Genomic DNA, 22973 nt, shown 5'->3' with positions numbered 1-22973 from the left:
AATATTTATTGCGTTCTGCCATTATTTTAAATAATTAGTAACAGAAAAATGACACCAGTGATATGACAATTATAGAAGATGTAAATAATTATTTACGATCAGGTGCTTAGCTGCAGTTGCAACTATGTATTTTGAACTTAAGTCTGCCAAGTGTGTATTAAATTGTGAGGGAAAACTAAAAAAAAGTGTACAAAATGCTAGAAAAAGATTGTTGAAACTCATGACTGAGAGTTGAAATGTTCTAATGGTGGAAATGGAAAATCTTTAAAATGAAGAATTGGGAAGTAATATTGAAAACACTCCAGAGATCTGTCGACACAGGGAAGTTCCCGAGCCCCAGGGCTATGGCTCACAGCAGCTTCCTCTTTCAAAGCACCCAGAGTCAGGTGTTCAATTTTCACTTGATAAATATTTCAATATAGTCCATGAACACCGTCACTTTCTCCTGCTTGATCCTAGGAAACTTTTTTTCTAGCAAGCTTCTTCTCATAACATTGAAACAAATTGCTTTTATTTCATGTCAATGCCACCTCAAGGACCTCGAGGGAAATAGAATTGAGATAAGAAATTCAGAAAATTTTTTTTTGCCTCTATGTACTTGCTCTACTTTTGGTGTTTAGTGTATACATTATATACCTTACAAAGAGACAAATAATATCCATTTATACCACTCTTAGGGATTCTGTAATATTTTTAAACTTTGCAGCAATGAAGTTCTACTGTTCAGCCTATTGCGAGTCTATTGTCCTGCTGTGGTTTGCAGGGATCCCAGGCATACAAAAGTGGGTCACTAAATATAAGGTCATGGGGAGTCACTGTTGAGTCAGTCCCTACTCCTCTTTCCTCTCCTTTGTTCTTTAATCCAAAACTTTTAGAGTTTAAACAATGCTTTCAAAAGTTGGACTGTCAGTTAAAATAGAATAAGATCAGCTTTTCTTAATTTTCAGAAAAAGTTAACAGAATTATCTCTATTTGACTCTCTTCTCCTACAAATTTTCTTAAAATATTTTGTGTTTGCTGTTCCCAAGACCAAAATGAACGAACAAATTGTTAACAAATATTACCGTAAAATTCAGGAGTAGCCTATGAAGTGTTTTTTTTTTATTGACACATTAGTGTGGTTGAGAAGTTAGATTCTATATGTGACTACAAAAATAGTCACATACATAGTGACAGATATGTAACCCAACATCCTGGTAGAATATTATTTCATACTCTGCAGAGACCATGGAATCTAAAGAGCTTTATGACTTCCAGGTGCTCTTTAACCTAATAACCTAAAGAAGAAAGAGTTGAGATATTGGTCTTCAAGACATGTCACATCTGTTGGCATCTCTGTCACCTAAGGCTGCCCAGGCCACTACTGCCCTGGGGCTTGTGGAAGTGGCCCCTCCTGCTTCTAAGGTGGAGGGAGGAAGTCTGTTCCCAAAATGAAAGGTTAAGCCAGTCTCTGCGCATTTTGTTGTAGACATTGTTATAAACGGGAGTTCGATACAGTGTGAGCAGTAGCACAATTAGTACCATTGTTTGCGTGACCTTCTGAGGGATGGCTCAGAAATTTAGGTATCACTTGTGAAATCTGAGCACTAAACAACCTGCCCACAATGTGACTTCTGGACTATAATCCATCCATAAATTGGTGACTATCCATGGAGACTCCCTGTAAAATGGTAGAATGATCAGGAACAAAACTCTGAAAATAAGCTTGATCTGTTCCACCTCCAAATAATGGGACTCCTACTTTGTGCTGTGTTCAAGCTTGTTCAGGATGTCTTTACAGTGGCAAGACAGTCAATAATGACGCCAAATCCAAATGCAAACAAAGGTGGTTCCAGGCAAGGTCGATCTGGATCAAATCCTTGTGAGTTCACCATTTTGAACAAATCTTGCTCACTGATTTTGTTTACAAAAATATTCTCTCTGCCAGAGAAGGGAAGAAAGAATTTTCTTGCAGAGCCAGCATTCAAAAATACTCATTATCTCCACAAGAAACCCTAAAGTAACCCAAGAACAACTCTTGCATCTGTTTATTAAAAATCTCAAATTGTCCTGGCTACGAGATCCGTGTTCGTATGCATTTTGCCAATATTTAGCATCTGTATCCAAACAAAAAAAGAGGAGCGGGATTAAGGGAAGGCCCTATTAATTATGAAATTGTGTTTTCTCATTCTATTACCCAAACACTGAAGATGCATTTCAGGTTTTCACTAAAAGTTAAAGATCAATTAAGTAATTTTTATAGAACATTGGCTTTAAAGCACCACAGAACATTCCTCCAAACCTGACTGAACTTCGCAGAAAAATCTTTGGGTTTTTTTGGTTGTAAAAACAGCATTGCCAAGATCCTGACAACTCAGGAGGGAGTGCCCTCCTCTTGTCTTTCTCCAGCCCTTGTTTTACATTTGGGATATCTGCTGTTATTGTTTCCTCATGGAAAATAAGCGTGATTTTATCCTTGAAAAAGGATTACTTCTCAGAAAGATTATTTTTGAATTGAAATTTTAGGAAGTATACACTTCAAAGGTCTCTCAACTATTCAGTATCCAACTTACATTTTGCTTTAAGAAACCAAAATAGTGGCTGGCCTCATGGCCGAGTGGTTAAGTTTGCGCGCTCCGCTGCAGGCGGCCCAGTGTTTCGTTGGTTTGAATCCTGGGCACGGACATGGCACTGCTCATCGAGCCACGCTGAGGCAGTGTCCCACATGCCACAACTAGAAGGACCCACAACGAAGAATATACAACTATGTACCGGGGGGCTTTGGGGAGAAAAAGGAAAAAAATAAAATCTTTAAGAAAAAAAAAAGAAACCAAAATAAAATGTATCCTCCAAAAATGTTTGCTTTGACTCATGACACTATGCCATGATTATTGACTATGACTTGTTTTTATTTGTAATGACCATTTAAAATACATGCTCTTTATAATTGTTAAAATACGCATGTATTTGTAAAATATTAAAAAAATCTTAAAGAAAATTAAAATCACCCACAAACCCACCACCCAGATGTAATCATTAAATCTGTATATTTCTTTCTTCTATTTTTTCTCTCTTCACTTTCACACATACATACGTATGTGCACACACACATTTTGAAACACAACACAGATCATACTATTTATACAGTTTTTTATCTGTTTTTTTGGCTTAAAATTTTGTCATGAGCATTTTTCTATGTCATTAAGTATTTTCTGAAAAAAAACTGTAAAGCTCATACAGTATTTTATATATGTTCACGCCACACTTTATTCGATAATTCTACTATTTTTGATACTTGTTGTTTCTAATGTTTCACTATTCAAAACCTGACAGGGAGTCCTGGCTGGAGTGGAGCTGGGGCTCTGATGCTTCCAGATTGTTAGGTTAGGTAGACTCTTGTCCACCATGGGTCTGTTGGATTATAGTTACTTTCATGGAAGCTGAAGAGCTTCCTGAATTTACAAAAACTTGAACCCTGTACAGATATTTGCAGATGTCTGAAGAATTAGGGAGCCCGTGATGAGCGCTGCATACCAACCTTCCCCAGAAATGCACTCAACTCTGCCCGAAGCGTGAGAGAAATTCATCACAACTGAAAACGGGATAAAAATGAAAGGCATATCCTAGCATCAGGGCTTGATGTCAGAGGGAGAGTGGTGGTTTGGGGTCCAGTGTGCTGACTGATTTTAGAAACACATTCCATTTATGCACCTTGTGGGAGATGGCAACATGCATGCGCTGGAAGACTGTGAACTCTGACACTTTGGCAACCCAAGGAGCTCTGCTGTGGGTCAAACCCTAACCGAGCCTAATAAGAATGTCTTAACTTTCATTTCACAAGATTATCTGCAGCAGGCAGATCTCTGGCACTCGGGTGTGGTACCGGCTTGACAATTTCACAAACATTGAGAAGAGCTTGTTTTCAGCGGTGTCAGTGACAATAACCACAGTGAAAGTAACAGTGTTGATGATGGCAGTCACTAACTACAATAGGACAAAAGTCCTAGTTCACGACTGGCACTGAAGGAAGGTGTTGCAGGCCCCGCTTGGATCATCATGATGGGAAAGAAAAAAACTCTCATACTCTGGAAGGTTGAACACCTTTAGAGTGGGAAATCCTCCAGACTGAATGTAAGTTTGATTTTTGAGTCAGAAGGCAGAGGCAGGATTCCAGCTTCCTTGACATCGAGGGTGGCAGATTTCCAGCAGCAACAGTGCCAGGTGAAGAGGAGCAGCATATTTCAGCTCTTGCTGTGTCTGCTGCAGCAGAATCCTGGCCCAGCTGGCAAGGGAGCAGGGAACCACCAGAAGTGGCTTGTGTATACACATTGCTTCCTCTGGAAATATTAGGGAGAAGAGGACCCTATAATGAACATGGAGGCTTAGGGCTGGTGAGATTTTAGGTATGAATATTCATGTGACTGCTTTTGTATTCATATGTTTATGAAGCCTGGAATATTTACATTTCATAAATGAAAATGTTCTTCTAAATAGCTGCATCGAGTTGGGATCAGTGTAAACCACTGAAGGTATTTGCATTAGTCAGTTTGGCTTGCCAGAACAAAATACCACAACTGAGTGGCTTAGACAATAGAAAGTTATTTTTCACCGTTCCCGGTGGCTGGAAAGTCCAAGATCAAGGTCCAGCAGGATTTGGTTTCTGGTGAGAGCTCTCTTTCTGGCTTGTGGATGGCTGCCTTCTTGCTATGTCCTCACATGGAAGAGAGAGAACTCTGCTGTCTCTTCTTCTTCTTATAAGGGCACCACCACCCTTACGACCTGATTTAACCTTTATTACATTCTCATAGGCCCTATCTCCAAATATGTTCCCATTGAGGGTTAGGCCTTCAACATATGAATTTTGTGGGGACACAAACATGCAGTCTATAACAGTATCTTAAGCAGACAGAATCTAATGCAAAGGCTTAGGTGCTTACAAAATTAATGGAAGGGCAAGAAGACTACAAATCAAAGGCCTGCTACCTGAACCGTCGTGATCGTGAGTACACTGCCACTTTGTCTATCCTAGGACAAGAGTTACTGTCATTTGTGCTGCTGCTAAACTGTCTTTCAGCATCCACAAAGCTAGTGACTAGATGTGGGTATGCCGAGTCTGGCCATTGCATTTGTATCTGAATGCATCTGTATAACTTTGCTTACCAAGAGAAGAGCAGCAAGAAGACTGCCTATTCTCTAATTCCACCTTTCCAATCTTTTCCTAGTGCATCAAATTGGAAGAACCTATTCCTGAGTCTTGCTGCAAAGGAGTCTGGGAAATATAGAAATGTAGCTTATACCTTTCCAATCTCTCTAGTAATGAAAGACATGCCAGAGGGAGGTGGGATAAATGCTGGGTGACAACTGGCCATATCTCTTACCGGCCACCCCTTTAACTATTCAGTATCCCAGAACAACCCTTAAACTACCATACTCAGTCCACAATAGCAACCACAACATACTTCTTCCTGGTTTAGTGCAACTATTACAAGCAAAACATACTCATCGTTTCCCCAAATGAATAAATCCAAAACCCCATCATTCACAGTATCCATCTCTGGGTGATATTCACTTCTCCTCTAGTTTAAACAAAATTCCAATTTGATGTTTTATAATCTAAATACTTAATTATAAAATTAACCACCATTAACATATCTTACATAAAATAGCATAGGAAAGGTGGGGGGATGGGATAATATAGACACAGAGATAACACAGAGAACAAGGAAGAATATACAGGTAGCCACTACAATCATTATTTCTGCAAGTGTTCATGAGGCCATAGTTGGTACTTACAGTATCCTTCCTTCAAGTACCCATTCTGTCTTCCTTTTACTCCCAGAAAGCATGTAAAACTAGATGGGGTCTTTACCAGCTAATTCCTTGATGATCTGAGCCCTTGCATGTATTTCCTTAACAGAGTTGCTGCATCTTCTGGTGCTTTTCACCCTGGACAAGGCAGTGTCCCAGAGAGTCCCTGAGTTCCAGACATACTCCTCAGTGCCTCTGTTGGGTAGCAACAACCCTGTTTCCTTCTAGATAATTAGGGTCAATCTCCATGGCTAATGAACTTTCCCCTTTTTTTTGGCCTTTGGTTTAATGGCACGAGAAACATCACAGTTTCCACTTCGATAAAAGCATTGTTGTGTACCACAGTGGAAGCATTTTCACCTCAGTTATTACAACCTCTAAACCAAGGAGCCCAAAATTGCAGTCAGGGACCAAAAATTATTAAATGTATGAACAGGTTTAATAGTAAGAGGTGCCATTCCCATTTCCACCCCTTTTTTCTTGGACCCACATATTCTACATATGGGAAAAAGACAATATTGGAAACTTAGAGCATACACGCCATCCTGTAGGACACCACACTACTCTTTCAAGGTGTTTCTCTCTTAGCTGGTATTAAATAGAATCTTTAATAGGTCATTCCATGAGTCTATGAGGCCAGGAGCTTCTGAGCAAATGGATATACGAAAAGACCAGTGAATCTGTAGACATTTGCCTATGTCTTTTATTTTTCTGTAAAACTTTTTTTGGTGCCAAGAAATATTTTGTGGGATACTGGGAGAGTGAATAAGCATGAAGTAAGTCCAATGATGGGATGCTGACAGAAGTCTTGTGGGCAGGAAAGACAAATCCATATTTAATATGCGTTTATTATATTGAGGATAAATATTTGTCCCTCTGTGCTGGAAGGGGTTCAGTATAAACAACCTACCTCAGGTGGCTGGCTGGTCCCCCAGGGATGCTGTATAGGATCGGGGGAAGGTGGGGGTTCTGCCTTGGTCTCTGTTGTGGGTGGATTGGGCACCAAGCAATGGTGGTAGCTAAATCAGACTTGATGAGGGGAGGCCACATTGCTGAGTTCATATATAAACTGTATCCCTATCGCTATGTCCACTCACTCATGAGCTCATTGAGTAAGCTCTGAAGTGGCTGGGAAAGCCTCAAGTGACTGATAACCATAAAATGGATCATCTTGTCCATATAATTATTGAGGATGTTACTGTGTCACTGAAGCAGGTGCTCTACGGTAAGGATTTACTTAGAACACAAATATTTTCATAGTCTGGGCTCAACCTGAGAGATCAATCCATAAATATTTTCCTAAGTTCTCATCACCAGTCTCCAATTTTGTTCCTTCCAAGTTCCTGACATTTGAACAAACTTAAATTGGCATAGATCTGTACATGTGGCCATCTGTCCTTCAAGGCATGTGAAATTCCCAGGAAAACTGCACAGAGTTCTGCCCACTGGGACGACAGCCCTCCTCTCATTCCTTCCTGCTGCTCCTGGCAGAGCTGCAATGCCGGAGCACTTCAGGCTGGTGCAAGTGTATTGTGCAGAACCATCTACAAACCAGGCTGGCCTTTTTTCTCCTTCTGTGACGAGGTGCATTAATTGCCCCATGAAGCTGTATATGTGGCTTGAGAGAGAGGAGCACGGGAGTCGGAGCCACCTGCTCATGCAATGCTCTTAGACTTTCAGGATCAGCTCTGGTGGCATCTCTAATGTCCCACTGTCTCCTGATGCTTGAATGCTGCTGGCAGAGCTGATTCTGTGGCATGACGGATCAGATATAATTCAGTTCAGGGGCTGCCTCTGCATCTTTTAAAAATGAGCACAAAGGACCACCTCACACCCATCAGGATGGCCACTATGGAAAAAAAAAGACAACAGAAAATAACACGTGTTGGTGTGGATGTGGAGAAATTAGAACCCTTGTACACTGCTGGTGAGAATGTAAAATGGTGCAGCCACTATGGAAAACAGTATGGAGCTTCCTCAAAAATTAAAAATAGAACTACCATATGACCCAGCAATTCCACTTCTTTGTATATATCCCAAAGAATTGAAAGCAGAGTCTCAAAGGGACATATTTGGACACCCACATTCATAGCAGCATTATTCACAATAGCCAAAGAAGGAAGCAACCCAAGCATCCACTGACAGATGAATGGATATACAAAATGTGGTATATACGTACAATGGAATATTCAGCTTAAAAAGGGATAAATTTCTGACACATGCTGCCAGATGGGTGAACCTTGAAGACATTAGGCTAAGTGAAGCCAGTCACAGAAAGACAAACACTGTGTGATTTCACTTATCTGAGGCACCTAGAGTTGTCAAATTCAGAAAGATAGAAAGCAAAATGGTGGTTGCCAGGGGCTGGGAAATGGGGAGTCACTGTCCTATGGGTACAGAGTTTGAGTTCGGCAGGATCAAAAGAGTTCTGGAAATAGATAGTGGTGATGATTGCACAACAACGTGAATGTACTTAATACCACTGAACTGTTCACCTAAAAATGGTTAAGATGGTAAATTTTACATTATATGTATTTTACCACAATGAAAAATAAAAGGAAGCTTTTTAAAATGAGCATAGAGGCACTGTGTTACTGGAGGTGGGCCATGCCCTAACCAGCTGTGACGCTTCAGTCGCAGCTTGCCGGCGGCTCCATACCACACCCCTATATGCTGCAAATGCCTTGAGCATATTGGAGCTGCTGGGGACAAAAGGTCACTGAGGTCGCTGTTTCCACTACAACTCAAACTAGCTAGAGAGTCTTTTCTTGTACTAGGCACCACTCAGAGCCGGCAGCCCTTACAGCTAGCTCAGTTATAGGTCAGAGCAATAAGTGGTAGACGTGCAAAATGGAGGAGCTTGCCCTTCGGGTTGGAGAAGCTATTTCAACATGTGCCAGACTACTGCGGATCCCTAGAAACTTCACCAAGATAGCAGGACTCTGACACATGTGTGCTTTACTTGGGCATCTTGGGTACATCTGCTACTTTCTGCTCATCAGATCTAGTCAGCGTGATGCTGACAGTGTAGTGGCCCAGCCTGGTATTCTTGGGAGAGTGGACTGATCAAGGTCCCCCGTGAAGAAGTTGTGAGAGAGATGCCTAAAATGACACTTCCAGATGAAAATTAACTGCCTGTGATGATCTCTGCTTATTGGAATGAACCGACAAGAGTTATTTTGGAAGAAGTGCATCTGGAGAGAATGTTGAAGTGAATTTTGAAATGAACCCCAAAGGATTTGCTAGACTGGAACAGTATGAGTAAAGATGTAAAGATAAGTAAATGCAGGATATAAGAAGTGGTTGGTTGACTAATTGATACATCCAAAAAATATTTGTTGAGCACCTACTAAGTGCCGTGACTTACTTTGCTCAGTTTATAAAAGAGAGTGGTAGGATGTGGCTGGGCTTTAAATGACAGAAGAAGGAAATGGTACTTCATTCAGAAGGCAAGTGCAAAGCACTTTAAGGTTTCTAAGCTGGAAAGTGACCTGGTTAGAGCTGCTTTTTAGGAGGATTAATCTGGCAGCAGAGGCTAATAGTCCAGCCAGGAAGAAGAAATGAGGATCTGAATCAGAGTAATGACAGTGAGGAAGGCAGGGGAAGGCCATTTGAAGAAGTGTTGTGGAGGAGGAACCTACATCTGTCTGGACATGGGGGCCAGGAAGAGACATAAGCCGAAAAGAACGCCAAGGTTTGGAGCTTGAGCGATTGAGATGAACAAAAAAATAATGAAGTCACGAGGTGGATACGGTATTAGGTGGAAGATACCAATAATTATCGCTGATATTATTAGACTGGAGCACCTGGAGGGCAGGGACTGTGGCTGCTTTGGTTCACATTTTTATCTCCGGTGTTTGGCACAAGGTGAGCACTCAATAAATATTTGTCACAAAATATGTTAAATGCTCGACCTTACTGAGTTGTCACCTCCACCCTAAGAAAGAGGCGTAATTATCCCATTTTTTTTCCTGCTATCAATTCTATTTTTTATTTTGAAATAATATGCCTCAGGCATATACAAAAACATAGGGAATGATATAATAAACATCCCTCTATAGAGATACCTACTCCTCAACACGAGAAACCAAGCAACAGAGGTATTATCCTTATCTCCATTTTACAGGTGACAAAGCTGGGGCTGAGAGTGGTTAAAAAACTTGCTCAAGGTCACACAGCTAACACCTGTCAGAGCTGTGATTTGAATACATATCTGTCTGCCTCCAGAGTCCATGGTCTTAACCACACCTAGTTTGTGACACGGATGACATCTGAGTGGAGGGACTCAGCAGGCAGACGGAAATACAACACGTGAGGTAGAGAGAGAATTCAGGACTGGAAATATTGATACGGGAATTATCTGCATCAGAGTGATGGTTGAAGGGATGGCAGGAGAAATGCACCAAACAATAATAAGTGGTCTGAGAACAAAGCCTTGGGCTTGGGCAAGGAGCTTTCTTGGAAGGAGAACAAAATATAAGAGACTATTTTAAAACCCGCCTGTTCACAGAAGTAAGTGCTCTTTTTATGCTGGCCTAGAGCTTCCCTTTTAGTTCCTAGAAAAAGGCAGAGCTGCCTGCAGTCCACAGAGTGTTGTTTCTCTACATCTGGCATAGGGCTAGGCCAAAGAAGACATCGATACTTTGCATCATCAAGTTTATAAAAATCCTGAAGGCGAGGATGCTATTTTTTTTCCAGGCGGAACCTCAAATGCAGCTCTGACTTTATCATATCGGGTATCTGATACGTTCCTAGCTGAGACTGTGCTTGTTCAGAGATGTGTGCCCTCCTCCACACATAACATGGACCACTAGGATTTAATAGCGCTGAATAGGATTTTATTGAATTTGTAATCGTTAGCAATACTACCCCCTGAGGAAACATTTCTTGGCTTCACTGCCAAATCAAAAGTTTTAGTTGCCTCAGGAGAAATGTAAGTATTCTGGAAAAAGTCTTGCAAGTGTTTGATAAGCATCCAAATTCTCCTCAGGTCACTGAAGATCACAGGATTTTGGGAAAGTTCCCAGTTAATATCATGTTTTCATTTAAAAATTCTTAGAGCAAGATTATTTGCAACTAGAATATCTGTGACACAAATTTCTCAAGAAGATGTTCTCTAGAAGAAATTTGGTCATGTCCAATAAAGTAGTTTAGTCTTGGCATATGACGTGTCCTTAGAGATCTTAGAGGACATTAGCAAGCCCTTTTAAAAAGATCAGAAACACAGAAGGTGGAGACAGTATATTATTTTGATTCTCCCTGATTCCCCTTCTCTGTAAAGTCAGGATAGGTTAGGCTAGGGACAAAGTTTAATTAACTTTTAAGTCTCAGTGGCTTCATGCAAAAACAACCACAAAAAGATGTTCTTTTCACTCAAAAGAATCTTCTGTGACTCTTCAGAGTAGTTAATTTCCAAACAATGGCTTGGAGAAACAGTCTGTTTCTCTCTTCATCCATTTCAATCTAATGCTGAATAGTCTTGGGTCATGGTCACGTCTCGAATTTAGAGCTAATTTATCATCATTACTTTCTCTATCATCTCAATATGTGACCTCCAAATATTAAGACCAGGGAAGAGAAAGCTGAAGGGCCACACAGGTTTTGCAGAGCTTTGGCCCAAAAGTAACACATCCCTTCTCACATTCCACTGGCCAGAACCGGTCACATGGTCCAAGCCAACAGTAACAGGGTGGACAAGTGTCACCTCCTGTGTGCCGGTGAAGGACAGGTAAATACTGACGTGTACAATCATATCTACCATTTTCACAAAGGTGAAAATCACTGAAACCTGAAACACTGATAACAAAATGAGGACAACCACGACGCTCCTGGGCAAGGGAAGTAATTTGATGAATATGCAGGTAACTAGGTCTTAACTCGTCTGATATTTTGCTTGAGAGTGAAAATAGTTTTGTTGAAATATACTTATTTTCCATTCAGGATTCACAAATACTAGAGAAAAACAGCCATTTTCCCAAACACTGGGCAAAGGCTGATGTAGCATAAATCTGGACGTGGATTCATCTGCAGATGATGTAGCGTTAGAAAAATAAGTTTTTTCTCCCCTTCCCACTTCTTGGCTCTACAGAAAATGTAGGAACTAGATCAGCCTCCTTGAGGCTTCTTCTGACATTTCCACATGCTCTGGGGCCATCTTGGTTGGTCCACTTTTCATTCCTTTGGTGTCATCCACGTCGCTATGTTTCTCCTCCAGGTCTCCCTTCAATCTCCCAGCAACTGCCATAGTACCTTGTGCATGACCATCAGTCAGTTCACATCAATGTTTCTTAAGTAAATGAATGGCTAGTCACACTTTTTGCCTTACTTAGGATCAACAGAGGCAGCCATTTCAAGGACGTACTCTTGCTTTTCTCACTTCACTGCCCTCCAGTTCTTGCTGCTTTGTTCAAATTCTCCTGCTTTACTGGGTGCGGGTTTGGAGAGACAGTGAAACTTGGGGACATGAGGCAGTCTAAATACCAGAAGTGCAGAGTGGCTGTCAGAAGTCAACAGTTTGTCATCTAACAACCTGGATAGCGATTGGGGCTAGGGGATAAGCCAAGGAGGATTCCTCAGAGAACTGTTCAATGACACCAAAATATTTATATACAGATTTCCTTCCCTGTTGTTATTTTATTTCTAGTTTATTCTATGTTAACTTATCCTAATAATTTGGATATAATTCCTCACTTATTTTAACCTAATGCTGATTTTATAGCTCTGATTAATGGAAGATGTATTTTTGAACTAATCTAAAAAATTTTTCTTTGCAGTAGGCTATTTAAATTGTTCGGATTTATATCTTTTCACCTACCAATTAGTGTTATGGGTGCTTTAAAAGAAATCTATGCTTATATGCAACAGGTCAAAAATACTCGTGTGCAGTAAGTACTCACCAAGTAAACTCTTGATAAACCCACCAGTAGAGGGATAGAAGAAAGCACATAATTCCAGGATCATTAAATCATTCATAATCTATTCCCCCCAGTGGACACAGGAGTCCTAGTATTGATGGAATTTGGAGATGGAAGCTACATCTGACGTCATCTAGGCAGGTGACTCTCTTATTTTATAAATGAAGAGACTAGGCCAGTGTATGAGTTGTGACCAGAGTGGTCCTGACTGTATTCCTGGTGTTCTTCAGTAATAAAGAAATTATACCAGGGTCAATTTTGTCATATGCAAATATCCTAACCGACTCCCAGGGCGGTAGGAAGATGAAATGATATAAGACATGTGAAGGCGATCTGGAACTTTAAAAATAAATGTAACACTATATTGATTAAATAAACATTTATTTGGAAGGCTGCAATGTGCCTACTATGCATTGGACAAAAAGAGATAAAAAATAGAGTCTCTACAAATAATTTACAATCCAGTCAGAAAGAGAGATGTATAAGGGCTAGGAAAACATGGAATAGATACTAGTCTAAGAACTATGTAGAGTTCCGTGAAATTTTAGTTATGGTGGAGTGTTGTACACTTAGGGTTGCAAGAAAAAAGGACGCATTTCTTCTCTTTGGCTTTTCCCAATGGCTTAATACTAACAATAGCAACAACTACTCAACATCATAAACGAAAACACGGTACCTTATAATGGATGCTTTCTATCTCTATCTTCCAGTTCAGTGAAGACGGCAAATGAGCACTCAACACAGTGCCAAGGGAAAGCGTCCCTTCCAACAGTTCCAACAGCGAAGTCGCAGGTTGACGTGAGATGACTGACTTAACAGGCACCTCCTAGGGCGCCAACACTGTTGCTCTTATTTCCACCCCCAGCCCAAATGCTATGCCGGCTGCCCACGTGCTGAAATATACAGACAGAGCCCGCTAGGGCCTTACTGGATCTGGAGAGCATGTGGCAGCCTTTTTTCTGCCCCACCCTGAAGTCCCACCTATCCTGGAACGCTCGGGAAGGAAGCGGATGGGCGGTGTGGAGCGGCGCGGATTGCCATCTCCCTTCCAGCGGTCACACCTAACACAAGGCCCCCATTGTGTCTTGGGGAACAGTAGCCTCGCAGTACGACGCTGGCTGGCCCTCTTTAAAGGAAGCGGGCGCTCCTGCTCCGGCGACCGCAGCCAGAGACGAGGCGAGGCGGGGCGGGGCGGGGAGGACAGGTGGCAGGAGCGCAGCGCGCGCGCTCTAGGGCCGCGCGGGCGCCCAGGGCCCCGCACGCCGGCCTCGCGCGGGCGCCGCGCACCTGGGGGCGGAGCCTGGCTCCTCAATCAGCCCGCCCGCCCGCCCCCGGCCGGTGGCGAAGCCCCCACCCCGCGCCCTCCCGCCGCGTTACGGACGCGCGCAGGTGCGGGAGGCCGCCCGGCCCGGAGCCCTGCAGACCCGCCCGCCATGGAGCACATCCGCACGCCCAAGGTGGGTGCACGGCGTGGGCCGAGAAGCTTGAGCCAGAGCTGGGCGGCCGGAGGGATGCTGAGCGTGCGGGCGGCCCGGCCTCCCTGCGGGGCGCTGGGCGAACCGGCCCCGCGAGCTGGGGAGGAGGAGGCAGCGCCGAGCATCTCTCGGTTCGCCGTGAGGCTCATCCTTCTCTGGCTGCCTCACAGGCCCAGCCTTGGCTGCTGCTGGCTCTAAGCTCTGGTCCTTCGGGGTGGACATAGGGTGAATGGGAGGGAACCCCAGTTGTCTATTGAGTCATGGGGCTGGGGATCTGCTGATAAACGCTCCCTTCTGGTTTGGCACTGGGTTGTTGCTGTTGCTGCTTTTTTTTTTCCTTCCAGTTTTTGTGTTGGCCGTTCTGAGCAGTTGAGAGAGAAACCAGCTTTCCTAATACAGATGAGAGGAATGGAGTTCTCTGCAGGGGGATTGAATGCTCTTGGGGAGCTTGTTGCATCTAAGGGTTCAGACCCGCCCAGCTCGCTCTTCCGGCGTCCCATCTTCAGGCTGTCAGCCGCAATGGATCTTAACAGGGCGCTCCTGTTTGCCTTAGGTTGAATGATGTTATCAGTCCTACCATCTTCTTGCCTTTTCCAGCCTGTTTCATTCTTTGGGGAGAAGGGTGCAGCTTATACATTCGTCTACTGGTGTGTTTTAAACAACACCAGCTTTTGTCACTCAACAAAAGCGCCTGGTCCCTCATCATTGCAGTTAAATAACACTGGAAACGTTGATCGCTTTACCAAACCCTACTCATAGTTGTACTAGTAATATAACTGAGAGTGGAAAAGATGATCGACATTCCTGTCTGATCAAAACCCTAAACTAGCGGAAGAATATACTTTAAAAGCCTGTTGGTTCTCTCCTGTTACTGCCACCACAGCTCCTTGCGTTTCCAGGATGAGCTCCTGTTGGAAATCTAGGCCTTTCAGAGAGTTAAGTCAAAGCAAGGTCTGAGTGGTCAGAACTTAGGTGGCCCCACAGATCCCACTCATTTCATGGGGAGAGGAGGGCCATTGCTTTGACTTAAGTCCGGTAAGAAGAAGTCATTCCTAAATTCTGGAATGGTTCCTAAGTATCTCTTTGTAAAAGCAGCTTTACAATTATCTCGTGCCCGTGGAAGAATAAATCTTTTAGTTTGCCAGAGAATGTTAGTTCCAACAGTAGATTTAAATTGTATTGATTTTGCCCTGTGGAATTAAATTGTTGCTTCACAATCAGGAAATTGTAAACTTAGAAGAGAGTGCCATAAACTACAGGATAGGTGCCTCAAAGCTTTCAGGGTTTAAGTGGTACTAAATAATTTATTCCAGAATGACGAATTTAACTCATGAACTCCCTCTGCCTTTGCCAAGGTCAGCCTTTCTTTGTCGTGATGAAGGGGCCTTTAAAAAAATGCTATCTGATGTGAATGTCAATAGCAAGAGCGATAGAGTGATAGGGCACCGGGTGCCATTTTCCTAGAGAATATGAATTTGAGGAGTTAAGGCTTTTTCTAGTGTATATTCAGACTAACTGTGTGCAAAGCCATGTGTGTAAGCCTGAGCAGCAAGCAAGATTCTCATTTATTCTTACGGTTGGTTTTCATAAACACCCTCCAAGCAGTGTAGTACTTCAAATCAGAAATCTCCTTTTATCAGGAAATGGAAAGGAGTGAGGGAAAATGGAGAACTATCTGAAATGTCATTGAATTGGGGGTCATTAACATTTAGGATAATGCGAGTGTAAAAAATAAAGAGCTACAGAGGTTGGGTGGATTCGATTTATTCATTCATTCATTTCACTCTACGAGCATTTGAGAACCTTTCATGTACAATGCTCTGTGTTAGGTCCTGGGAGCATGAAACGTCAGGGAGCTCCCATTCTGGGAGACAAGGCAGTTGCAAATCTGGATAGAGATGTACAGTGGGCAGTGGGCAGAGAGGGGAGAATGGATGGAGGATTGGCTCTACCATAAAGGGAGAAGGAAGCCTTCTTAGAAGAGCTGAGTGTTACTCTGCAAGGCATCAAGGAGGACCAGGAGCATTTGAGACAGCTGTCTTGCAGTTGTGTAAATAAGATGTATTCTCGCAACTAAGATGTATTCTCGTAAATCCTTACAACCTCAAAGAAGCTGAAAACCTTAACGGTGAAAAGATAAAAATGATTCCTTGAGGATAAACAGCATCTCTTCATTTTAAATTTTTAAGTGCAAAACTAATTTTTGCAGCATTTAAGTCTGTAACTTGTTTTGGTAGTTATTAAATTGCAAGATCAGTTGTTTATTAGAGCCACCCCTAATTGAGGACAATAAAACCGTATTATCTGCCAAAAAACCCCACAAACAAAACTAATTTTTGCAATGTAAATGAAAAAGCGAGCAAGACTACCTACAGATCACTTGTTGTAAAATGCATAATATTGATGGTCATATTCATCTTTATTATTTACTTCCATTATACTCTGGGGGAGCCGAATGGGTAACTTCACTTAGACTTCATGATTTCACATCTTGGGTGGCTTATACAGAGTATGCACAAAGTTTGTTTATCTGACTACGGTGGGTTTGAGCGATATTTACCATGTGGGTAGCAGGGTTTTATTTTAAGAGGAAAAGAAATGCATGCGTGTGCAATGTACAGTTGCTTTCTGCCCACCGTGAAAGTCAGTCATTTACTCTTTGTAGACTGCGCTCCCCATCACAGCCCCTGTGTGCTGCTTCAGTCTCTGGAGTGCGGTTTAAGGAGACAGATGCACATGAATAATCTGGAGTGCTTTGCACATGTTTCTTCCTGGGTGTGTGTGTGTGTGTAAGTGAAGCCTTTAATAGAGCAGATGCTAAGCAGGGTGTTTCTCTTGCAGAATGATTCCTCTACAGAAAGAAAAATGTTCCAAGGGAGAGCTAGTTTGCAGCTGGGTTGAAGTGAGGACACCAAGCTTACCCGCAGTCATCACAGTGAACTTCGGGGTTTCTCCTTCACTGTCTGGCTTTCTTTACCTCTGACAACTTGCTGGCAAGAAGATGCCCTGCAAGAAGCTTAGGGATAGTTTGAGTTCAAGTCCGACTTAGTTCTGTGAAGAGGCATCAGGGTTCCTAGAAGCAGCCTGAAGTGTGTTATTAACCTCCTAACTGGTCTCCTAGTTTTCTCTTTGCTCTCTAATCCATTCTCCACAGAGGAAGCCTGAGTGATGCTTTGTGACAAATTGATCATCTTACTTCCATGTTCAAATTCTTGGGTAGCTTCCCTTTGTACCCAGGATATAGAGACTCTCCACGGCAGCCAGTGGGGCCCTGCGTGGACTGACTCTGCCTACTGCCCCAGCCTCATTCTGTGACCATCTCATTGTTCCTTCCCCTCTGATCACCACTGGCTTCCATGGGTTTGTCACATGTGACAGGTTCTTTTCTGCCTCAGGACTTTTGCACTGCCATTCCCTCTGGGGCATACTCTTATCCTCACTCTTCACCTGGCCCCATCTCTCGTCTTTCTAGTTTCAGATTAAATATAATTTCCTCAGAGAGGCTATTGTCCAATTCCCCATCGAAATCAGGTCTGCCTGTCATATTCTATCACCGTATTTTCACCTCATGCCCCTTGTTACGAGTTTTAAATTTATTTGGCTGATTATTTGTTTAATATGAAGTTCCCCTGCTGGACCAGAAGCCCAGTGAAGGGGAGGATCATATCTTGTTCACCTGTATCTGCAGCACCCAACATAGTTCTGGGCACCAAGTAAGCACACAGTAAATTAATGAATAATCGAGTAATAGAAGGGATGACTAATTCTTGATTTCAGCACTTTGGTTTTTAGTATTTGCTTGAGTAATCCAAGCCTCATATGCCTGGTACCCGTGACTGGTACAGTATTGTGAACCTTGCAATAGTGTTAAGTACTTGTGGGTGTCAATATATTATGTAAAATATATAGCATATATATAATTATATGTATTTTGTGATTATATATAGTTTTAATATGGTAGAATTCAAATAACATAAAATGCACCCTTTCAGTCATTTTAAAGTGTACGGTTCGGTGTTTTTTAGTATATTTACAGCGTTTTGTAACTGTCACTACCATCTAATTCAGAACAGTTTTATCATCTCCAAGAGAAACCCATTATCTATTAGTAGTCAGGCGTCATTCCCCCTCCAGCCCATGGCAACTGCCTGTCTACTTTAGTCTCCATTGGATTTGCCTATTCTGGACATTTCATATAAACGGAGTAATATAACATGTTGGCCTGTGATCATTTGCTTCCTTCATTTAGGATAATCTTTTCTGAGTTCATCTAAGTTATAGCATGCATTGGTACTTCATTACTTTTTGTTGCAGAATAATATTTCATTCTCTGGATGTACCACATTCTGTTTCTCCATCCATCAATGGATGGCATTTGGGTTGTTTCCACTTTTTGATTATTATCACTAGTGCTCCTCTGAACATTTCATATACTTTCCTTGTATGTGAACGTAAGTTTTCAGTTCTCTTGGCTGTATCTCTAGAAGTGAAATTACTGGGTCATATAGTAACTCTATGTTAAATTTTTGAGGAAAATGAAATTACATCTTATATGTTTTAAAACTAAATTCTTCCCCTTCATATGCATTCAATAATATAGAGTGATTTATATAGTATACAGAGTCTGGGTACTTTGGAAATCATTGTTTAAATGGTGTAAATAGATAGGTTTACATCAAAAGGGAATATAGATTTTTATTGTTATACGTTGAAACAGTTTCTTAGAAAAACAACCCAGTGAGCATGAAGTTATATTTATAACACTCCAAATTCACTTCTAATTTATGATAAAATGCCATTTTTTACATAGTCATAAATAGCATGCCTTTTCTGTTACTGAAGTTTTTGCCCGCTGTTATTTTGTATATGTGTGTTATATTCAGAAGTCATCCACCTCTTTATTGTTTTAATGATTGCATTGTGTTCATTTGACTATAGTTGGGTAACCTGTCTCCACTATTAAGGATTTGGGTTTCGTGCCCCTGTGAAAATCCCTGGTATGATTTTCTTAATGTATAAGGTCCAGAGCAGAGTGAGTGAGGTTAGGAGCAGTCTTATAGTAAGCGTTCTTATCACACAACATCTTTCAGTATTTGGAAGCTTCTCATATGGCCCAGGATTTAGGCAAATTCTTTGTAGTCCCAGACAGTGGAAATAAAGGGTAGACATTGCAGGGCGGAAGGTCTTGCTTGATATAGAGAAGTTCTTTCCCACAATTTACCAGTTTGTTTAAAAGAAATTAGTTTATCTCTTGAAGGAATAGAGGTGTCTAAGCAGAGTCTGGATGACTCTTGTCAGTGAAGACATGGAGGCATTTCAGGCATCTGAGGGGAGAACAGACTAGAATCACGTTTGAATTTCCTCTGAGCCAAGTGCCCAGCCACATCGAACTTCATGCTTCTCATGCAGAGAACTCACTGTGTCCCTTGGCAATCCGTGACCATGGACAGCTCTAACCATTAAGAAGTTTTCCTTATATTTGGTCAAAATCTGTCTCACTGTAATTTTTAGTAATTGGGTTTAGTTCTGTCCCTTGGGATATTGCCCAATGCATCAGCCCTCCTTCCAGGAAATGGCCTTTCAAGTATTTTGTACCATGCTGCTGTCTCCCTAACCCTTCCCTCCTACTTAAGTAGTTAGCTTAGTACCACCTGCTCTGGCAAACGACCCGTGGCTTGGTTTTAACTCCCTTTACTATCCTGGTTACTTTACTCAATGAGTTAAAAAAAATGTAGGATTACTTTAGGTTTGGTTGAATTGGGAGAGAGTAAAATTTGATAACTATTTTTAAATTGTATATGTCATCAAGTCCCATCTCAGTGGCCTTCTGGTGAGCTTACTGTGGAAGAGAACCCTTAGGTTGTCTCCACATGATGTGCTGTGAAGTCGTGTCTTCTCTGCCTTTTCCTTGAATGATAATGTCTTACACTTTGTTGAATATTATCTCATTGCGTTTAGCTTATTGCTTAATCTCTTACTCTGTTTTGGATCCTGATATGCACCTCCTGTTCCTCTCGGGTTGGTACCATCTACTGTTTAATGAACTTGCCCTCTGTTACCTCATCCATGATCTCATCCAAGATCTCATTCAAGAAAGAAACTAGATTAGGTGGATGTGACTTCTTAGTGACTTAAGCCACTTGCCCCCATCTCCCAGCTTCTCCATCCTCATAGCAGATCCACTGGTTCCCTCAGTTTGGTGCCATCTACCATTTGGTAAACTTCTCCTCTGTTACCTCTCCAAATAGCTCATCAAAGAAAAGAATGAAGTAGTCTGCGATGATGACTGCGTGAATCCGTGGTGTTCCCGCTGATTGATGGTTTCCTTTTCTAGGTTCATACAAAATTCCGTTAAAGAAGCCATTTTAGAATCTTGCCTAGAATTCATGTCAAACTCGCCAACTTATAATTACAAAGTTCTATATTCCCCGTTGGAAAATAGCAATCTCAATTGCAAATTCTCTCTGTAATGGAGAGAGATCAGTAGTCATGAGAAGATTGGCTTTCTCCCTGTCATTCTCCACCATTATTCCATTGGCACTAAGTGTTATCTCTTTCATCTTCATTTAACAGATGATAATTTTCAGGTTATATTACTTTTGATTCTATGTTAGAATCAATATAGAAATTAATCACTATTAATATTTGAGTATATTTCCTTCTGGCACTTTTTCTTTGCATGAATACTCAAATTTTTTGTTTGTTTAGAAATTTAGGATCACCCAGTTCAGTCTTCTAATATGCTTCTTTTAACTTACCATATTGTGGTGTTTGAAAACATGTTTTTATAAGACTATGTGATTTTTTATCCTGTGAAAATGTTATCACATTAACCATTTCCACATAAGGCTATTACAATAATGTTATGATGAACATCTTGTTTATTAATTATCTGCATATGTGATTACTCCTTTAGGATAGAGCCCTAGATGGAATTACTGTGTCACAGAAGATAAACAATTATATGGTTTATATATGTTGCCAAATGATTTTCCAAAAATGTTACATCAATTTTCAAAAACAGGATAGAGTGTCTTTCTCACTATACCGTTGCTTTGTTGTTTAAAAATATTTGCTAATTTAAAGGGAGGAATAGCACTTCGTTCTTTCATTGTAATTTTTCTTATTACTGGTGAGGTTGAAGCATTTTCAAGAATGTTTATTGGTTATTTTGTTACTTTTCTGAATTATCTTTTTATATCTTTTCCATTTTAATAATTGGTGATTTTAGTGTGTGTAGTATGTGTGTGTATATATATACACTTATTTAATAACAGCTTTAGTATGTATATATATACTTATTTAATAACAGCTTTACTGAGAATTCACATAAAATTAACCCTTTTTAAGAATATAATTCTGTGCTTTTTTGTGTATTCACAGAGGTATGCGACCATCACAATGATCTAATTTCAGAACATGTTGTCACTCCAAAAAGAAACCCCACACCCATTAGCAGTCACTCCCCATTTCTTCTTCCTGCTGCCCCCACAAACCACTGATGATTTTCTTTCTTTTTTTATTTAAAGATTGGCACCTGAGCTAACATATGTTGCCAATCTTTTTTTTTTTCCCTTCTTCCCAAAGCCCCCCAGTACATAGTGGTATATTCTAGTTGCAGGCCCTTCTGGTTGTGCTATGTGGGATGCCACCTCAGCGTGGCCTGATGAGCAGTGCTAGGTCTGTGCCCAGGATCTGAATCAGCAAAACCCTGGGCCGCCAAAGCAGAGCACGTGAACTTAACCACTCAGTCATGGGGCTGGCCCCAGATGTATTTTCTATCTCTATGTATTTGTCTTTTCTGGACATTTCATGTAAGTTGAATCATACAATCTGTGGTCTTTAGTGGCTTGCTTTTTTCACGTAGCATAATGTTTTCACAGTTCGTCCAAATTGTAGCATGTGTCAGCACTTCATTCCTTTTTATCCATTCTATGGATACACACACATTTTGTTTATCCATTCTTCAGTTGATGGACATTTGTATTGCTTCTGGTTTTTGGCTACTGTGAATAATACTCCTATGAACTTTCGTGTACAATTTTTTGTGCAGGCGTATGTTTTTACTCCTCTTAGGTGGAATTTCACTTCTCTAAGAGTGGAATTGCTGAATCATATGGCAGCCCTATGTTTAACATTTTGAGGCACTGCTGCACTATTTTCCGAAGTGGCTACACCATTTTGAGATCCCACGGACAACATATGAGCGTTCCAATTTTTCCATATCCTTGTCAGCACTTGTTATTTTCTGTCTCTTTTATCATCCTAATGAGTGTTAAATGGTATTCATCGTGGTTTTGATTTGCGTTTCGCTAATGACTAATTATGTCGAGCATCTTTGCATGTGCTTAGTGATCATTTGTGTATCTTCTTTGGAGAACCGTCTATTGAAATCTTTTGTTCATTTTTTAATTAGGTTATTTGTGTTTTTAATTATTGAGCTGCAAAAATTCTATATATATTCTCGATACAAGTCCTTAATCAGATATAGGACTTGCAAATGTCTTTTCCCAGCTATTGGTTTTCTTTCCACTGTCTTGATGGTGTCCTTAGAAGCACAAAAGTTTTTAATTTTTGTGAAGTCCAACTTACCCATTTTTTTCTTCTGTCACTTGTGCTTTTGGTGTCATATCTATGTGTGTGTGTGTCTGTGTGTGTGTGTATATATATATATATTTTTTTTTTTTGGCTGAGGAAGATTTGCCATGAGCTAAATAACATCTACGTCAATCTTCCTCTGTTTTGTATGTGGGTTGCCACCACAACGTGGCCACTGATGAGTGATGTAGGTCCTTAC

General features: G+C 41.2%; 1 protein-coding gene and 1 long non-coding RNA gene across 3 annotated transcripts in view; one reads left to right on the top strand and one right to left on the bottom strand.

The window, feature by feature from the left end:
• Nucleotides 1–3221: 3221 nt before the first annotated feature.
• On the bottom strand, nt 3222–13831 carry LOC139080047 (uncharacterized). The gene is made up of 2 exons (XR_011534174.1): nt 13378–13831; nt 3222–7636 (listed from the first exon to the last, which is right to left on the bottom strand). It is a non-coding gene; the product is annotated as an uncharacterized lncRNA (long non-coding RNA).
• MTMR7 (myotubularin related protein 7) overlaps nt 13697–22973 on the top strand; it is a 105807-nt gene continuing 96530 nt past the window's right edge. For both annotated transcript variants that reach the window (XM_070598290.1, XM_070598289.1), the window contains exon 1: nt 13697–14158. In XM_070598290.1, the coding sequence (XP_070454391.1) occupies nt 13712–14158 (447 nt within the window). In that variant the 5' untranslated portion in view covers nt 13697–13711. The remainder of the gene's footprint in view (nt 14159–22973) is intronic.

Source organism: Equus przewalskii, chromosome 28, assembly GCF_037783145.1.
Source record: "Equus przewalskii isolate Varuska chromosome 28, EquPr2, whole genome shotgun sequence".
NCBI lineage: Eukaryota > Metazoa > Chordata > Mammalia > Perissodactyla > Equidae > Equus > Equus przewalskii.
Note: the sequence above shows the minus strand (reverse complement) of the source record. Positions and strands in the feature narration are given on the sequence as shown.